A 20806-nucleotide genomic window follows, 5' to 3' on the forward strand; every position below is an offset into this window, starting at 1 on the left:
TCTGTTTTTTGCTTTTCTAAGCCTTTATTTCCCTCACCAACTAGCATCTATGTAACAGGTAGCTTTATAACTTGAGATTTATTTTTTGATAATTGATGCCAAACCTAAACCTCATCAGTCGACTAAATAAGTATATTCACTCTGTTCTTGCAATTCTTTTCTCCATTTACTGGCTTAATCATTTTTTAATGGATCTCAGCCCAGAAAATTTTATTTTGGGGAAAAAAGCTCACATTGAATTTCAAAGCAAAAGAGTACATGCATATTAACCACATATTTATTGCTTTGCTAAGTTGGACAAATATAATATTGATGCTATCATCCATCTAAATTCAGGCATATCTTAAAGATACGATTACGCAAAATCACTAATGCCATAGATAAATCTTTTGTCTACCATGTTGAAGTTCTCACATTATTTGACCTTTTTCTGTAGCAGAAATGACTGAAATATGATGGTGAGTAGAATATATTGCAGAATATAATTCAGAATGTACTACACTTAATTTTGCCACTAAAATGGAGTGATGTTTTACATTGGAAAAAGTGATAATGCTGCATCAAATAAATCAAAATTTTTATTAATTTTTATTTTTTCTTCAACTTTTGTTTTAAGTTCTAGGGTACATGTCCAGGAAGATTTGTTACATAGGTAATCATGTGCCATAGTGGTTTGCTGCACGGATCAACCCATCACCTAGGTACTAAGCCCAGCATCCATTAGCTATTCCTCCTGATGCTCTCCTTCTCCTACACAGGCCCCAATGTGCGTTGTTTCTCCATGTGTCCATGTGTTCTCATTGTTCAGCTCCCATTTATAAGTGAGAACACGCAGGGTTTGGTTTTCTGTTCCTGCATTAGTTTGCTGAGGATAATGACTTCCAGTTCCATCCATGTCCCTGCAAAGGGCATGATCTTGTTCCTTTATATGGCAGCCTAGTCTTCCATGGTGTATATGTACCACATTTTATTTCTCCAGTCTACATTGATGGGCATTTGGGTTGATTCTGTGTCTTTGCTATTGAAATCACACTTTTTAAATGGGAACAAACTGTGTTTTGTGTCTTGGAAATGAAAATCGGAAGCAGAAGTCCAATTAATGACACTGTAGTCAGACTGGGGAAAAACTGAGCTCAACTTGAATGCAATGGTGTTGGACTAGGCAGGTCACAGCCGAAACTGATCCCTTTAATGGACCTCCAATACTCATGTTGCAATCCTTTATTAAATTCAGCTTATTTTATAGTAATTTTCAATTTGACTCAACTCTCTGTTCTTGGTAGATTTTTGTGTTAGATGACATCTACAAGATCATGAGTTCTATAAACACAAAGACTCCACATTTGTTTTCCAAGTCATCTATAAGACCGAGTTATGGGAAAGTGATGAAGCCTCAGTGCTCCATATATAGTGTGAATACAATGCAACTTAAGACTATCTACATACGTCAGAAATACAATTATTAAATTATATGCAAACTTAGGGTAATGAATATTATGTCTTTAAAGACTTTTTCCCGTTAATGTAATTCGAAGCATTAAACAGAGATCAAATGACATATATAAATCTTAGTCAAAAGTAGCTTTTGAAAAATTCAAAAAGCTTTTCCATACATTACCTGATATTTATCCTGTAAATTTGATTCCACCATCTGTGCTCTTGTCAAATCTCTTTCAAATTGTTCTATCCAAACTTTCATTTCCTTCAAAATTAGCCTGTCTTCTCTCTGGAAACAGGGAGACATTATAATTTTATTAGTATCTGTGCATTTATTTAATTGCTGATTAATACCTGATTGATTCTAGAAGATACTTAATATTTAGTAAGTCCCAACTGTCTCTGAAAAATTTTCTTTCTCCTCACCCCCACACCTTTAGGACAGTAAGAAGCAAAAGTTAACTCTAGAAAAACATCTTAGTTATCTTATTGAATAATGAAATTAACCAACTTCATTTTTTTTTTGGCCAAGTAACACTAATTTAATAAAGAAAATGTGCCCAGGAGGGAATTTCCTAAGTACACAAAAAATAAGAGTCATAGCTGGAGTAGAAACACAGTCCTGTGAGTTGCTTCCTAACCCAAGGCCATTGGTAACCCAGAGGACAGTTCTAGATGGGGTTCATTTTGACTGAATTTGAGGAGTTACACCCAAAATACCATTGGGTGACTTGTCTATATTACTATTTAAACTGATATTAGGTATTACAATCTCCATGTGGACAGAAAACACCTTTATCTGGTTCAATACAGTATTCCCAGACCCTGGGAACATGATACCTTTTAGAGATGTACCAAGTTATTTGGTGAATAAATGTATCCAGGTCACTACTCATCTCAAAAATGAAAAATAAAATTGGGATTTTCATACTTATTTTCACAAATAATGACAAGCACCATTATATAATAGCATTGATTTAGTGAAAATATCCTGACTTTCCATCAAGATGTAGTGTCTCATAAGAATGTCAAGTATTCATAACCATACTGAAGATGGTTTTTCGGCATTTACAAAACAGCTTTCAACTCCACCATCTCACTCGCTGCTGACAGTGCTGTGACACAGGTAAAATGACTGTCCCCCTTGGCAGGTGATGTTTCAGAGTGGAAAGAATGCCACTTATGGAGACAGGCCAAACTGGTTTCAAATTCTGGCTCTACCACGCATTAGCTCTGTGAGCTTGGTGTGTCCTTTTTTTTTTTTTTTTTTCTTAATCTCTCTACTGTTGTACTACAGGATGTACTACACGGTGTGTTGAATCATCACGCACCTTTTCAATGATTTTGATGAGAATTAGAGGTAATCTGTGTAGCATGTCTAGTACCGAGGTTGTCACATTCTCATGATCCATGCCTTCTCTCACTTTCTTGTCTTGCAAAAGCAGTCATCTTCTGCCTAAACACTTACCACATTTTCCCCTGAATAATGCCTTTTTCAGAACTTGGCTCAGGCACAACCTACTCTAGGAAGCTTTTTCTAACCCAGAAGTCTGAGTGAGGGCATCTGTCTCCTATGCCAGTGGATCTCACACTTAGTACACACTAGAATCATCTGAGGGGCTTAGAAAAACACAAATTGCTGGGCAGCACCCACAGAGTTTCTGGCTGAGTAGATGTAGAGTAGAGCCAAAAATCCGTATGTCTAAGTTCCCAGGTGAATCTGATGCTGCTGGTGAAGGAACCATATATTGAGAACACTTCTCTATGATCCTGTGACAACCTCAGCACTAATATTCACCCAAATGCATTTGGGTGATAAAGTCAGCCCTCTGTGTCCTTAGATTCAATCAATAGCAGATTGAAAATATTCAGAAAATAATAAAAATAACAATACAGCAATAAAGATAATACAAACAAAATACAACACAGTATAACAACTATTTATTTATTTATTTATTTATTTATTGAGACGGAGTCTCGCTCTGTCGCCCAGGCTGGAGTGCAGTGGCCAGATCTCAGCTCACTGCAAGCTCCGCCTCCCGGGTTTATGCCATTCTCCTGCCTCAGCCTCCCGAGTAGCTGGGACTACAGGCGCCCACCACCTCGCCCGGCTAGTTTTTTGTATTTTTTTAGTAGAGACAGGGTTTCATCGTGTTAGCCAGGATGGTCTCTATCTCCTGACCTCGTGATCCACCCGTCTCGGCCTCCCAGAGTGCTGGGATTACAGGCTTGAGCCACTGCGCCCGGCCAACAACTATTTAAATAGCATTTACATTGTGTTAGGTATTATACATAATCTAGAGATTAAAGTATATGGGAGGATATGTGTAAGTTAAATGCAAAGACTATGCTATTTTATATCAGGAATCTGAGCATCATGAATTTTGCTATCTTGGGGGGTCCTGGAACCAATCACTTGTGAATATCTAGGGACAGCTGTACAAAATCCTTGTCAGGCCTCTGAGCCCAAGCCTGCACGTATACATCCAGATGGCCGAGGCAACTGAAGAACCACAAAAGAAGTGAAAATGGCTGATTCCCGCCTTAACTGATGACATTTGATGATTGTGATTTGTTCCTGCCCCACCCTAACTGACCAATTGACCTTGTGAAATTCCTACTTCTGGACAATGAATCTCAGAAGCTCCCCACTGAGCACCTTGTAACCCCCACCCCTGTCCACAAGAGAAAAACCCCCTTTGACCGCAATTTTCCACTACCCACCCAAATCCTATAAAACTGTCCCACCCTTATCTCCCTTTGCTGACTCCTTTTTCAGACTCAGTCTGCCTGCACCCAGGTGATTAAAAAGCTTTATTGCTCACACAAAGTCTGTTTGGTGGTCTCTTCACACGGATGCACGTGACATTTGGTGCTGAAGACCCAGGACAGGGGGACTCCTTCAGGAGACCGGTCCCCTGTCCTCACCCTCACTCTGTAAGGAGATCCACCTTTGACCTCGGGTTCTCAGGCCAGCCCAAGGAACATCTCACCAATTTCAAATCAGGTAAGTGGTCTTTTCACTACCTTCTCCAGTCTCTCTCGCTACCTTTCAATCTCCCTTTCCTTCCAATTCCAGCTGTTTTTCCTCTGTAGTAGAGACAAAGGAGACATATTTTATCTGTGGACACAAAACTCCGGTGTGGGTCACAGACTCGGGAAGACAGGCTTCCCTTGGTGTTTAATCACTGCGGGGACGCCTGCCTGATTATTCACCCACATTCCACTGGTGTCTGATCACCACAGGGATGCCTGCCTTGGTCATTCACCCACATTCCCTTGGTGGCAAGTCAATTGCAGGGATGCGTGCTTTGGCTGCTCACCCACATTACAGCCCAGGGCTGCTCACCACCCACTTCTCTGTCTCTCTACCTTTCACTTTACACTTACCTCCTTCACTATGGGCAAGCTTCCACCCTCCATTCCCCCTTCTTCTCCCTTAGCCTGTGTTCTCAAGAACTTAAAACCACTTCATCTCACACCTGACCTAAAACCTAAATGCCTTCTTTTCTTCTGCAACACCACTTGGCCCCAATACAAACTCAACAATGGTTCTAAATGGCCAGAAAACAGCACTTTTGATTTCTCCATCTTACAAGACCTGGATGATTTTTGTCGAAAAATGGGCAAATGGTCTGAGGTGCCTGATGTCCAGGCATTCTTTTACTCATCAGTCCCTCCCTAGTCTCTGCTCCCAGTGCAACTCATCCCAAATCTTTCTTCTTTCTCTCCTGTCTGTTCCTTCAGCCTCCACCCCAAGCTCTGAGTCCTTTGAATCCTCCTTTTCTATGGACCCATCTGACCTCTCCCCTCCTCCTCAGGCTGCTCCTCACCAGGCTGAGTCAGGTCCCAATTCTTCCTCAGCCTCCGCTCCCCCACCCCTATAATCCTTCTATCACCTCCCCTCCTCACACCCAGTCTGGCTTACAGTTTCGTTCCACGACTAGCCCTCCCCCACCTGCCCAACAATTTCCTCTTACAGAGGTGGCTGGGGCTCAAGGCATAGTCAAGGTTAACCCTCCTTTTTTTTAATCTGACCTCCCCCAAATCAGTTAGTGTTTAGGCTCTTTTTCACCAAATATAAAACCCCAGCCCAGTTCATGGCCTGTTTTGCAGCAACCCTTAGACACTTTACTGCCCTAGACCCAGAGGGGCCAGAAGGCCGTCCTATTCTCAATATGCATTTTATTACCCAACCCACTCCCAACATTAGAAAAAGCTCCAAAAATTAGATTCCGGCCCTCAAACCCCACAACAGGACTTAACCTCGCCATCAAGGTGTACAATAATAGAGAGAGCCAAGCAGCAGTCTGTTTCTGAGTTGCAATTACTTGCCTCCACTGTAAGAGAAACCCCAGCCACATTTCCAGTACACAAGAACTTCAAAACACCTAAACCACAGTGGCCAGGCGTTCCTCCAGGACCTTCTCCCCCAGGATCTTGCTTCAAGTGCCAGAAATATGGCCACTGGACCAAGGAATGCCCACAGTCCAGGATTCCTCCTAAGCTGTGTTCCATCTGTGCAGGAACCCACTGGAAATTGGACTGTCCAACTTGCCTGGCAGCCACTCCCAGAGCCCCTGGAACTCTGGCCCAAGACTCTCTGACTGACTCCTTCTCAGATCTTCTCAGCTTAGCAGCTGAAGATTGACACAGCCCGATCACCTCGGAAGCCTCCTGGACCATCACAGACGCTTTAGGTAACTCTTACAGTGGAAGGTAAGTCCGTACTCTTCTTAATCAATACGGAGGCTAACCACTCCACATTACCTTCTTTCCAAGGGCCAGTTTACCTTGCCCCCATAACTGTTGTGGGTATTGATGGCCAGGCTGCTAGACCTCTTAAAACTCCCCCAGTCTGGTGTCAACTTGGAAAACATTCTTTAATGCATTCTTTTTTAGTTATCCCCACCTGCCCAGTTCCCTTATTAGGTCGAGACATTTTAACTAAATTATCTGCTTCTCTGACTATTCCTGGGCTACAGCCACATCTCATTGCCACCCTTTCCCCTGTTCAAAACCTCCTTCACGACTTCCTCTTGTATCCCCCTACCTTAACACACAAGTATGGGACACCTCTACTCCCTCCCTAGCAACCGATCACACGCCCATTACTATCCCATTAAAGCCTAATCACCCTTACCCTGCTCAACACCAGTATGCCATCCCACAACAGGCTTTGAGAGGACTAAAGCCTGACCAGGATCTTCACCTTATCGACGAAATTGTTTTGCCTATCCACCACACGGTGCCAAACCCATATACTCTCCTATCCTCAATACCTCCCTCCACAACCCATTATTCTGTTCTGGATTTCAAAGATGCTTTCTTTACTATTCCTTTACACCCTTCATCCCAGCCTCTCTTCGCTTTCATTTGGACTGAACGTGACACCCATCAGTCTCAGCAACTTACCTGGGCTGTACTGCTGAAGGCTTCAGGGACAGCCTCCATTACTTCAGTCAAGCCCTTTTTCATACTTTACTTTCTGTCCATCTGCTTCTCACTTTATTCAATATTTTGACGACCTTCTACTTTATAGCCCCTCCTACAAATCTTCCTAACAGGAACCCTCCTATTCCTCCAACATCTATTCTCAAAAGGATATTGCAACTCCCCCGTCAAAGCCCAAATTTCTTCCTCATCCATTACCTATCTCAGCATAATTCTTCATAGAAACATACATGCTCTCCCTGCTGATTGTGTCTGGCTAATCTCCCAAACCCCAGCCCCTTCTACAAAGCAACAACTCCTTTCCTTCCTAGGCATAGTTAGGTACTTTCATCTTTGGATATCTGGTTTTGCCATCCTGACTAAACCATTATATAAACTCACAAAAGGAAACCCAGCTGACCCCATAGATCCTAAATCCTTTCCCCACTCCTCTTTCTCTTCCTTAAAAACAGCCCTAAAAGCTGCTCCCACGCTAGTTCTCCCTAACTCATCCCAACCCTTTTCATTACACGCAGCCAAAGTACAGGGCTGTGTGGCTGGAATTCTTACACAAGAGCCGGGACTGTGCCCTGTAACCTTTCTGTCCAAACAACTTGACCTCACAGTTCTGAGCTTGCCCTCATATCTGTATGCAGTGGCAGCTGCCACTTAAATACTTTTAGAGGCCCTCAAAATCACAAGCTATGCTCCACTTACAATCTACAGTTCCTATAACTTTCAAAATCTATTTTCCTCCTCACACCTGATGCATATACATTCTGCCCCCCAGTTCCTTCAACTGTACTCACTATTTGTTGAATCTCCTACAGTTACCATTGTTTCTGGCCTGGACTTCAATCTGGCCTCTCACATTATTCCTGATACCACACCTGACCCCCATGACTGTATCTCTCTGATCCACTTGGTATTCACTCCATTTCCCCATATTTCCTTCTTTCCTGTTCCTCACCCTTATCACACTTGATTTATTGATGGCAGTTCCACCAGGCCTAATCACCACTCACCAGCAAAGGCAGGCTATTCTATAGTATCTTCCACACCTACCATTTAGGCTACTGCTCTGCCCCCCTCCACTACCTCTCAGCAAGCTGAACTCATTGCCTTAACTCAGGCCCTCACTCTTGCAAAGGGACTACACATCAATATTTATACTGACTGTAAATATGCCTTCCATATCCTGCACCACCATGCTGTTATATGGGCAGAAAGAGGTTTCCTCACTACACAAGGATCTTCCATCATTAATGCCTCTTTAATAAAAACTCTTCTCAAGGCTGCTTTACTTCCAAAAGAAGCTGGAGTCCTTCACTGCAAAGGCCATCAAAAGGCCTCAGACCCCATTGTTCAAGGCAACAATTATGCTGATAAGACAGCTAAAGAAGCAGCTGGTATTCCTACTTATGTCCCTCACGGCCAGTTTTTCTCCTTCTCATCAGTCACTCCTACTTACTCTCTCACTGAAGTTTCCACCTATCAATCCCTCCCCACTCAAGGCAAATGGTTCCTGGACCAAGAAAAATTCCTCCTTCCAGCCTTACAGGCTCATTCCATTCTATCGTCCTTTCATAACCTCTTCCATGTAGGTTACAAGCCACTAGCCCACCTCTTAGAACCTCTCATTTCCTTTCCATCGTGGAAATCTATCCTCAAGGAAATTACTTCTCAGTGTTCCATTTGCTATTCTACCACTCCTGAGGAATTTCTCAGGCCCCCTCCCTTCCCTACACATCAAACTCAGGGGTTTGCCCCTGCCCAGGACTGGCAAATTGACTTTACCCACATGCCCCAAGTCAGGAAACTAAAATACCTCTTGGTCGGGGTAGACACTTTCACTGGATGGGTAGAGGCCTTTCCCTCAGGGTCTAAGAAGGCCACCGTGGTCATCTCCTCCTTTCTGTAGACATAATTTCTCGATTTAGCCTCCCCCTCTATCTAGTTGTTCCATCAATGCCCATTACAACCTCTAATGGCTGCTGCCCTAGCTGGATCCCTAGTGTTAGACATCAGTTCTAAATTTCTTTTCAAAGAATCACTATGTCAGTAGGTTCAATTCTTTGCCTTCTACTCTTAAACTTAACTTCCTCATTAAGCAACCTTTTTCGATTACCTGCTCCACCCTGACTCATTTCAATGACCTGCTCCACCCTCACTCATTCTGATTACCTGCTCCACCCTGACTCATTCTGATTATTTGCTCTGTCCTGACTCATTCTGATTACCTGCTCTGTAACCATTTTTCCCACCAAACTACTCACCCCGTCACTCTCTTTAAATTAGTCAGTCGAAATTAGTTTAGCCTGTAAAGTCTAACCCCAGCCAATAGGGGAACGACACAGCAGCAGGGGCCACAGTGCATCAGGGATAAGAACCCCTTCCCCTCCTTTGTCCGAGTGTGCGCTCACCATTGCTCCATCTGTAAGGGCACACCCTTCTATAGAAGTACCTTGCCTTGCTGAGAATTAAAAAGAAAATTTTATATTTGAGTGCTATTTCTTTTGCAGCACAGAAACTTTATCTATAAGTCTGGGTACAAGACACCTCTTTTAGTACTCCTCATCTTTTCACTTTGCATTTCCAGTTTTGCCTTGTACAAGGTCTCTTCTTCCTCTGTGGCTCGTCTACCTACATGTGTCTACCTGCTAATTGGACAGGCACATGCACACTAGCTTTCCTTACTGCCAAAATTCAACTTGCAAATAGGACCGAACAGCTTCCTCTTCCCCTCATGATGCCAACATTTCACCACTATTTTGTTTTATTTTTCTTACTAATATAAGAAGACAGGAATGGGCCTCGACTTACTGCTGAAAAAGGAGAATTCTGTATGTTTTTAGATGAAAAGTGTTGTTTTTACCTAAATCAATCTGGCCTGGTATATGACAACATAAAAAAACTCAAGGATAGAGTCCAAAAACTCGCCAACCAAGCAAATAATTATGCTGAACCCCCTTGGACCCTCTCTAACTGGATGTCCTGGGTCCTCCCAATTCTTAGTCCTTTAATACCTCTTTTTCTCCTTCTCTTATTCAGACCTTGTGTCTTCTGTTTAGTTTCTCAACTCATACAAAACCACATCCAGGCCATCACCAATCATTCTATATGACAAATCCTCCTTCTAACAACCCCACAATATCACCCCTTCCCCCAAAATATTTCTTCAATTTAATCTCTCCCACTCTAAGTTCCCACGCCGCCCCTAATCCCACTCAAAGCAGCCCGGAGAAACAACCACCAAAAATTTTCACCACCCCAATAATTCACCACTATTTTGTTTTGTTTTTCTTATGTATATAAGAAGACAGGAATGTCAGGCCTCTGAGCCCAAGCCTGCACCTATACATCCAGATGGCCTGAGGCAACTGAAGAACCACAAAAGAAGTAAAAATGGCTGGTTCCTGCCTTAACTGATGACATTCCACCACTGTGGTTTGTTCCTGCCCCGCCCTAACTGATCAATTGACCTTGTGAAATTCTTTATCCTGGACAATGAATCTCGGAAGCTCCCCACTGAGCACCTTGTAACCCCCACTCCTGTCCATAAGAGAAAAACCCCCTTTGACCACAATTTTCCACTACCCACCCAAATCCTATAAAACTGCTCCACCCCTATCTCCCTTTGCTGACTCCTTTTTTGTACTCAGTCTGCCTGCACCCAGGTGATTAAAAAGCTTTATTGCTCACATAAAGCCTGTTTGGTGGACTCTTCACATGGACGCGTTTGACATTCCTTAGGTATCTTTTTAATCTCCCTCATCTAACACAGTGTCTGGCACTCAGAATCACTCAATATATGATTGCAGAATAAGAGATGAGTTAGAAACATAGTTAAAAGCAGAAAGAAATGGAACTGGAGCCCAAGACTATAAAGCTTCAGTTCTTCCCAGGATGTCTTTTCTGAATGAACAGGTGAATATAATGAAGGTACACGTTTTATTATCAGTTGATTCTCATGCCCAGAAAAGCACTGATACCACATTCTTATGAGCTCAGAGAGAAAACTTGTTCTTGGTGTGTCTCCAAGTTACCAGAGGTCAGTGTGGCCACCAGAAGTGACCCATCTAACAGTGAGCACAGGGCTTCATTGTGAGCCTCTGAGGACAGGCTGCTCATCAACTTCTGCATTTATAAAGCACTTGACTGCCCTGAAGAGGAGCTATTTGTTACACAAAGTCATCTGAAAGAAAAGGGTTATGTTCTTAAAATAACTTTATTAGAGCCTATTTAGTAAATGACTTTCTAATGGTTAGAAAGTGTCTAGCAGATTGCAGTAAGGTGAGAAGGATGTCGCTATTTATATACTCAAGATTCTTCTTTCTAAGAGAAAAATGGAGTACAAAACAATATTTATAGCCCATTAGTCTAGGGTTTTTCTTCAACTGATAACTTTCACACACATTCAGAAGACATGGCAACCTATTACTTATATCTAAATTCCAAGCAGCTATACTGTCAGCATTCTATCTACTTTTTCTTTCACTTTATTGTTTTTCTTTCTCTCTCATTCACTCATACACACACACACAAACACATAAACCACATTTACATTTGTGTACCACGTTCACATATACATAAACTCAACTTTATGGAGCATGACATTTAAAAAATTTAGTATTTGATATGAAATTAGTTACTTCTGATTTATGTTGATATAAATACAATATATCAATACAATATATAACCTGCAGCCTAGACGGAACATAAAGAAAAATGGAAAAGCTAAAATATGGGACATGCATTCAATAACTTGGATATGGACAGCAATTCATAACCATTCATTCTGCTAATATCTTTTGAGCACCTACTACATGTCATGAACTTTACTAAATCACGAGACCCAATACTGAGCAGAAGAGAGTGAGGAAACTCAGACCAACAAGGTAACCAAATACTTACCTTGTTCGTTGATTCTCTGCTAACATTTTAAGATACAAAACTAAACCTTTATTTTGTTTTTATTTTCTGTGTCACATTAAAGACACCAAATATAGTTACTGTAAGTCCTTCTTTGTATTAGTGTTATTATTATAAAGAAGAAATTAATTGATAGATACCATTTTATAATGAAAGATTAATGGGCAAGTGCATGGGAGTAGCTTAGACTATCACTAACATTTGATAACACATAAGTATGTTATTTGCTCTGTTAGAAAGGAAACGCAAATGATGCGATTAAAGTATTAAAAGAAATGTATACATAAAGACAAAAACATGCAAGGGAATGACTAAAACGATACAGAATGCAGGATGTTTGAAAGAGGTATTCAATGCAAGATTACTTAAATCTTACCTTAAAATTTTGTATAGAATTTGCAAAAGATGGGAAACCTGGAAGTATTTCCTAACAATACGAAAAGATAATATATAGAAATATAATATAAATCAGGGTCAAAAATTATTTAGAAAACAAGAAGAAAAATAAATGGAGAGGCATCTGCCTTTAGAGAAATAGGTGATCATTTCAAGGGTATAATTACTTTAAGACATTTTCATAGCTTTTGAAAATACAAAAATATTCAACTCCAATAAGACAACATCGTTTTCTAGAAAATGACATTTTTATTTTAACTTGAAATAATCATATGTAGCTATATATTTTGTAAACATGTCTCAAAACAACAGTAAATATTTTAGAAGGTGAACTATGTAAAGAAGAGGTATATGAACTCATATTACTTTCCCTGTAAATATACACAGCACACATGTTTCTTTGTCCTCATAAGAATTAAGCCTGTGTTGTGCTTCTTAGGGCAGTCAGGAATGTGTGTGGCAATGGAAGAACGGATGGGTGAAAAAATTAATGAAAGTTTAGAAGGTGAATGAGATAAGTCAATAGGCCTATATTGTTTATTTACGACTGAGTGCTAATTATTCAAGAAATATCTTAAGGGGGAAGTTTATCAGTTTTATTGGATGAGATTAAAAAAAACATGGTGATGTCGATTTTCAGTAAGAAAATCATATTTAAAATGGTAGCCATAAAATATTTAATTCAAATAAAATCACAAAGGGGATATATAAATCAAATACACACAAAAATGAAAGCCTGATAGATATGTTCATGCCAAGAAATTTTTTTTTATTTAATGAATTAAGAGAGTAAGAACTGAGTGACAAATACTGAGTACTTTGAGGTGGGGGCTCAAAACTAATATGCATAGTTTACAAAATATTAAAGGTTCACTAGACAGAATTAGGTGACCATTAACTGTGTTAAACAAATATAAACCCTACATCATAACAAAAAATACATTATTCGAAATATTCAATTTTAGATGCTTATGCACTACATGACAAATGCCACTAAAAAAGGGCAAAGCTTCCAATAACTTTTCCTCAAAAATAATTTTTGAGATAAGCCTGAATAAATCATATGCATCCTCTTTTTAGGAAAGGGATAGAGGGAATTTTTTTAATGACCAGAATTTATTTTTTAGATGATTAAAGTAACCTCTGAAAATAATAAAACCTCTTTAGTAAAGTATATTAAAAAGCTTATATGAATAGATTGTGTGTTTCAAATCTCTGAGAATTTTTGCATTAAACTCCTGCTCATGAGCATTAAGTAAAGCATCTCCTTTTGTGTTTTTAGATGTTTCCAGCCACAAAGTTTACTAATCTGGAGAGATGATTAATGTCAGAGACCCTAAAACGGTAAAACCACAGACACCAAATTAGATATAAATCCATCTGGGTAATATAAGGACTTCACATATAAAAACCAGATGGAAGTTTGCATGGATTTTCTCTGTGCTATATGAGGTAAGTCTAATGTGTTTTCTTACAGAGTTTCTTACTCACACAACAATATTGTCAAAATCCAGCAAGCCCCAGATGACTCCAAAATATTTGCATCAATCCATGCCAGCATTTGCACATGGAGTCTTTGCTTTAGCCGTTTGTGGTGCTTTTTAGAAACAATTACTTTACTAGTAATAACTATAGATAAGTCACTCTGGTGGCCAATGTTTGTGCTCCAATCCTGACAAGGAACAAAAGAGGTTTCCTGAACTCACTGTTTTTAAGAAGCTAACATAGTTCTATCAAATGCCAGATTAATTTCATCTAAGAGACCTAGGAAACAGGAGTTACCTCTGTTTTGCTTATTCTTTTATGAAGTCACTGATTTCTAACTATTGGCATAATGTCTACTTGGAAGCTTTTGGTTATGCTCCTTGGCCTTATTCTTCTTTATGTATGCTTATAAGTCTATTTAGAAAACATATTTTACATTTTTTGGTTTTCTTATTACTCTTCATTTTCATTTCAAACTGCTCTGAAAACTCCAGTTGAGACCTGAACAATGAAGACAGACAGGTTTTCACTCATCTTGAAAATTCCATTTATTTTTTTCCTGATGTCATTTACCTTATAATTATTCGTTTTAGGAGGAAAGGAGAAAGGAAGAAGAGGAGCACCTTCTAGTTAAATTAAAGTTCAGCAGTGAATCCACCTGTCTATATAATTAAAAATAGAATACAACACTACTTCAAAAATATTAAAAGAATGGTCATATCCATTGCTAATAAACAGGAAAGCAGGCAGTCTGGTGTCTTGGCTGGAGTGTAAAATAGGACTAACTTTCTACAAGGCAATTCAAAAAACATTTTTAAAAGCATTAAAATTTTGTATGCCCTTTAGTCTGGGAATTCCACTTCTAAAGAAGAATCTTAGCCAGGCGTGGTGACTCGTGCCTGTGATCCCAGCACTTTGGGAGGCAGAGGCAGGAAGATCACTTGAGGTCAGGAGTTTGAGACTAGCCTGGCCAACACGTGAAACCCAGTCTCTACTAGAAATAGAAAAAGTTAGCTAGGCGTGGTGGTGTGCATCTGAAATCCCAGCTACTCAGCAGGCTGAGACAGGAGAATTGTTTGAACCTGGCAGGCAGAGGTTGCAGAGAGCCAAGATTGCACTACTGCACTCCAGCCTGGGCGAAAGAGCAAGACTCCATCTCAAAAAAAAAAAAAAAAGAAAAGAGAGCAAGAGAATCTTAGAACAATGTTTTATTACAAGATTGTTCATAAAAGCACTGCTTATAACAACAAAAATTACAAATTAAAGCTATTAAGATTGGGTAATAAATTACTGTACATACATATGATGACCTGCAGAATTCTTTATAATGTCCATGGAAGAAGAAAATTATAAAATTGTATGGATACTATAATTCTATTTTTATTAAAATATTATATGTATCTTCCATATACATATGCAAATGTTGGAAATTAACATCAACATATTAATTTTTTCTAGTATAGGTTCTCTCTAGAAGGTCAAATACAATTTTTTCCTTTTCCTTTTTTTCCTGATTTAAAAAATTTATGACAATTAACATGTATTTGAGCAGCATGAAAAATGTTAATGTTATTTAAATTATTTAAAGCCTGAAAAATCTAACCACAGTGAATAATTAGAACTTTTACAAATTGTGCCTTACTTCCCATATGTTCGCTGTCAATAGATATATTAAAATCCAAAAGTCAAAATTAGATTTTATCAGATCAACCAGAGCGAGGGGATTCAAGATCTAGATGTTCAAATGTATGACAGAAATACGATTACTTCAATTCTCAGATCACTAAAATGGAGTTCTCAACACTGCTATCTTTTCTCAATTTGAGTGTATCAGCATCACATAGTCTTACATTTATTATCAGCAATGCTTTCTCTAACATATTCAACATGCAAACCAGAAAAACCTTTTCCTTTAATCATCGCCCCATTTGGTGGTATCTTTTTTAAATCAGTTGCTCTCATATTAAAATGCATTCAAATTTAATTTTTTGAGAACAGCATACTCAAAAATCTGAGTCACCGTCATTGCATATACTAGCAATACTTGAAGAAAGCAAATACCTACATCATCCTCTTGCCCATCAGTGCCTGCATTGTGGATGTCAGGATAATGTTTCAGAAACTGGGCTACATAGGTCATAATAGACTTCTCATCTGGTTTATCCACATCAACATCTGAAAAAACAAAAAATGAAATGTGAATAAATTAATTAGCATTCATTGGATTTTAATAATACAAGCTTTAATATCTAGCTATCATACCAAAAACACTAAACTCAGAAGGAAAACAGAAGCGCTATTTAGAATTTTGGAGGGGGAGGAGGGTAAATCAAATTTAGTCTGGACATTACATGATGGAAATTATATTACTCAGAAAGATGATACATTTTAACAAACGGCATTTAAGAAAGTAGCATATATGTCATTTAAATAAGACATACAGTATCTCATGAGACAGTATTTCACAAATACGAGATACTGTATGGTTACTCAAACATTCTGTCTAGTTAACTGAACATAAATAATATGTAAATTTTAGAACTGGCATAAATGGGTAGTACAAAAATGCTTACAAGTGTGACACTGAATGACAGTTCATATACTATATATGGCCAAATATAGACAAGTCTCTTCTCTGCCCCCACAAATTTTACTTTAGAAGAAAGGGAGATGCCTTATATTCCATTTCCTGGGCAGCCTCTTTGTGGAGCATTCTCTCCAAATTACAGTGCTTTGAGCAATCAAGCACTCTTCGAGGGAAACTGCCTGAGAAGGCCGCAATCACCATGATTTTGAAGCTTATAGATATTTATCCAATACAAACGGTAAAAATCAGGCAAATAGATTTATACAGAGTTAGTAATTATACATGGAAGTAAGAATGCATACGTAAAAAATGCTGTAAACAAGTCTTTTAAATATCAATTTTAAAGGCAGAAAATGATTATGTCTTCAGAGCAATTTATAGAGCAAAAAGCAAACCAAATTGCTACAATAAAGTATAAAACTAATCTAATCTTTTGTACAAGTTCTTTTTGGTCAGAGGTATAATTTCTAAGACTTCCAATGTAGGGTTTAAAGAGTGCTACAATTCACACCATTTAAAAGGAAGCAAAGATAACGAATTCTGAAATTGGTTAAATGACTCAAAGGTGATGAGTCAAACCGTTGACTAAAACTTTTTTTTCAGGAAATATGAAAGTCGAAAGAAAAGCAATATTTAATACATGATTTAACATAGTATATGCTGTTAACTATATATGTAAATCATAAAATCATTATTATAATAGACTTGGAGTACTTAATCTGTATCCCTAAAAGCTTATACATCCAAGTTGGTTAAATAACTTTTTGAAGGGGAAGTTCTCATTAAGAAATTAGAAGAAAGTCTTATATCTAGGATAGCCTTGTATTTAGGCAACCTCAGTTTTTGATCATCAAAGAAAATATTAAGATCTTGCAGTCTGGTGGATATGAAAGAATCAGGTATATTCTTTTTTCATCCCACTCTAGGAATAATGTCAGCTCTGTTACATCCTCTGAAATTGATGGCTGGAATACGTGTTTTTCCCTTGATTTATTTTTGTGCAGAGAGAAGGCAGAAAGCCCTTTGATATCCTAGTGAAAGTGGGGGTGGGGGCAGAGTGGGACTCAAAACAGAATCCTAAAATGTCAAGGAATCTCTGTGGGGCCCTTCATCTTCAAAGAAACCTAACTGGGTCTCTGTAACTTACTCTTAGAAACACAAGTCTATCCTCTTTGTTTCAGAGCTAGGGAAGTTCAGTCTGAAATTCCATCGTTAAAAATAATTTTCAGTGGATCCCATGAAGATAGAGAGTAGAACGGTGGTTACCAGAGGCCAGGGAGGGTAGAGAGGAGAGGGGAAAAATAATTTGCTTTCACTGTGTATTTACATTTCTGCATTCACTGATATAAATATCCATAATTGACAACCCACATAAATTATCTGTGACATTTGGAACTTCACTTTGATACTTTTGTTTCAACATAGCTAACAACTTACTAGTTTATAAAAGTTTATCAAAGGCATCTAAATTGTCTTTTGAAGGCTTGAAAGAGTTCATTCCATTTCCAAAAAGTCTTAACACTCACAGCCTTACCAAAAAAATGTACCAAACAATTAAAATGACAACTATTAGTCAAACATTTATGTAGTTTGCTGATTGACACCAAAACACTGCATGGTTAAAAACATTTCTAAGTATGAATAATCTACATCTTCCAGACCTCTGAGATTATATATTATCCTGTCACCCTCCCCTCATACACCCTCCCTCATTCTAAAACTTTCATTCCACCCTTAAGTATATTAAGTCCCGTTCACCTGACTGATATACCAATGCCAAAGTGTTGTTTGGAGCAATGAAATCATATTTTACCCCAACCAAGGTGGTAGATATTTATCCAGAAGAAAATTGATGCAGGAAAATACCATTACTTCCCACTTTTCTCCAGCTTTCTGGCTTGGAAGAATCTTGGAAGTCATGTGTATTTCTGAGTTTAAGAAAGTTAAGACATTTAAACCCTCAGCCGGGCACGGTGGCTCACGCCTGTAATCCCAGCACTTTGGGAGGCCGAGGCGGGCAGATCACGAGGTCAGAAGATCAAGACCATCCTGGCTAACAGGGTGAAACCCCATCTCTACTAAAAAGTACAAAAAAATTAGCCGGGCGTGGTGGCGGGCATCTGTAGTCCCAGCTACTCGGGAGGCTGAGGCAGAAGAATGGCGTGAACCCGGGAGGCGGAGCTTGCAGTGAGCCGAGATCGCGCCACTGCACTCCAGCCTGGGCGACAGAGCGAGACTCCGTCTCAAAAAAAAAAAAAAAAAAAAAAAAAAAGAAAAGAAAAGAAAAAAGAAAAAGACATTTAAACCCTCTGTGTTAACATATACAGCAGTCAATGATTATTCAGCCTACCTTCAGGATCTAGCAGTCTTGGGATCCCCAGTTCCGTTTCGGCGATAGTGAAAGCATCCTCCAGATTTTCTCGGTTGGATCTGCCTTTCACTTTCTCCAAGTCCACCAGTTCGGGTCGAATGGCATGAATAACTGAATGAAAGGCAACCCCGCTTCTCCAACTCTTCCCAAAATCTTTTACTTCTATTCCAGTCTGCCTTTGTGTTATAAAAACATAAAATGATGTCACATTCTGAATAGATACAAGGACTTGCTTCAAGGCCTCATGCAAAATCCAGTGCTTTTCACCAACAATATGCAGAGAACTGTATCAGTTCATTGTGTTTGAGAAAAATTAAGGAAAACAAAATTTTTAGGGGGTAACAAGATAAGATGTCGAAATTCCAGTTCTATATTTAGAGATTTCTATGTTGGATTTTTCGGTAATTAAGATAGTTAATTTAAAGCATATTTTTACATTCATTTTATAAAGAAAAGTCAATTTAGAGAAAAATGCTGAAAAATTTTAAGAAAACAAATTATAAAGATGCCAAAAGTGATAGTAATTAACCACTGTATATTTTTTGTAGAGAGATCTAACACGTTTCTAATGGGAAGCAGCACTGTGTTGTACACAGGTTATTACAGACTAAGATAATGTGGCTGAATGCTTTCCAATGCAATAGAACAGACAAATGCAAATATTGCAATTATATCTCTCAAGTGTTCACAAGGGACCCTGTATTCCACCTAAATGCAAACAATAATTCCAATTACTCCACCAATAAAACTGTTCGTAAACTCCTTTTTTGTAATTGTCTTGAGGGCAAAGCCCTGGTGGTAAATCTTTTTTCTTTGGTGGTGGATTTGATTAACTCAAAGCCAGTTATTAAGAAACTGATTTCAAGTTAGTAGTCATATTTTGCCTTTGGAAAGCAGAAATGAGGCAAGTTCATAATGAATGATTTTTTTTTCTACATGTAATTTATCAATTATAAAAGCAGTTCCGAAAACAGAGTTGTAAAGATGATTTTGAGCATTAGCTGTACCCCTTGATTAAGTGGAGGGCCTGCAAATATGATCACTTAATTAGGGAACATTCAATGGATAAAGTCATCTGGTCATCTGGTAGTTTCTTTTTAAAAAGTTAGTCTCATTAACCTTATAGTTGTTGCTAAATAAAGCAAAAATATCACTCAAGTAATTTTTACTAAAATTTCAAAATTTTCATGAAAAATACAACCTGAATGGTATGCTGATTAATATAACAAGTTTATAAATGTCCATTATTATTACTATTATTATTATTATTATTGAGACAGAGTCTCACTCATTCTGTTGCCCAGGCTGGAGTGCAGTGGCACAATCTTGGCTCACTGCAATCTCCACCTCCCAGGCTCAAGGGATTCTTGTGCCTCAGCCTCCCAAATAGCTGGGATTTCAGGCATGTGCCACAACACCTGGCTAATTTTTGTATTTTTAGTAGAGACAGGGTTTCATCATGTTGGCCAGGCTGGTCTCAAATTCCTGGCCTCAAGTGATCCACCCGCCTCGGCCTCAAAAGTGCTGGAATTACAGGTGTGAGCCACTGCGCCCAGCCTATCCTTAAATTTTATTGCAGACAACTTCTCATTCACTTTAAAACATGTTTTACCAATGTACACTGTTTGCATAAAATATATTATGCATCATTGAGCCTGATCATTGGCTTCATCTACAAATATCCTAAAAACAATTTTATGAGATTCCAGTAATTGTAAAGTAATCTTGAATCTTCTCTTAGTTATTTTCAAGCTTATTTCTCTGGTAGTATGGATATAATTTTTTTCAGCAGACAGCTGACATCCATGCAGGTTGAACAGTATGTCCTTTTTATCTATTCATTTGTAATCCATCTCTGACTTAATTTTATTTTTCTTTGCCCACATTTCCTCATTTAAAAATGTTTTTTTACCCTGTTAAGCCACTTCAAATTAGTTTTTAACAAAATTCAGTGGGGTGTAAATACATAATTAGTTAATAAATATTCACCATGTAATTAGCTATTTCTAATTTTCTTGAACTTGTTTATTGTTTTAGACATTTTCAAAGAGAAAGACATAATATGCTTTTCTAAATATTTACTATACTGAAATAATTAAAAACGTTTCAGCATGTTTTATTTCTTCTATATTTGTTGAAAAAATATATGTAGGTATACACACACA

The 20806-nt window shown here is 38.5% G+C and overlaps 1 protein-coding gene across 24 annotated transcripts in view; it reads right to left on the reverse strand.

Annotated features, from left to right (window-relative positions):
• The window catches only part of SYNE1 (spectrin repeat containing nuclear envelope protein 1), a 530711-nt gene that overhangs the window by 372242 nt on the left and 137663 nt on the right, over positions 1 to 20806 (reverse strand). For 19 of the 24 annotated variants that reach the window (XM_005552157.4, XM_074037285.1, XM_015448978.3 and 16 more), the window contains 4 exons: positions 18621 to 18817; positions 15749 to 15858; positions 12179 to 12229; positions 1619 to 1726 (listed from right to left, as the gene is read on the reverse strand). In XM_005552157.4, coding sequence (XP_005552214.3) covers positions 1619 to 1726; positions 12179 to 12229; positions 15749 to 15858; positions 18621 to 18817 — 466 coding nt within the window. The remainder of the gene's footprint in view (positions 1 to 1618; positions 1727 to 12178; positions 12230 to 15748; positions 15859 to 18620; positions 18818 to 20806) is intronic. The other 5 variants (XM_074037290.1, XM_074037289.1, XM_074037291.1 and 2 more) reach the window with 1 other exon arrangement.

Source organism: Macaca fascicularis, chromosome 4 (assembly GCF_037993035.2).
Source record: "Macaca fascicularis isolate 582-1 chromosome 4, T2T-MFA8v1.1".
Lineage (NCBI taxonomy): Eukaryota > Metazoa > Chordata > Mammalia > Primates > Cercopithecidae > Macaca > Macaca fascicularis.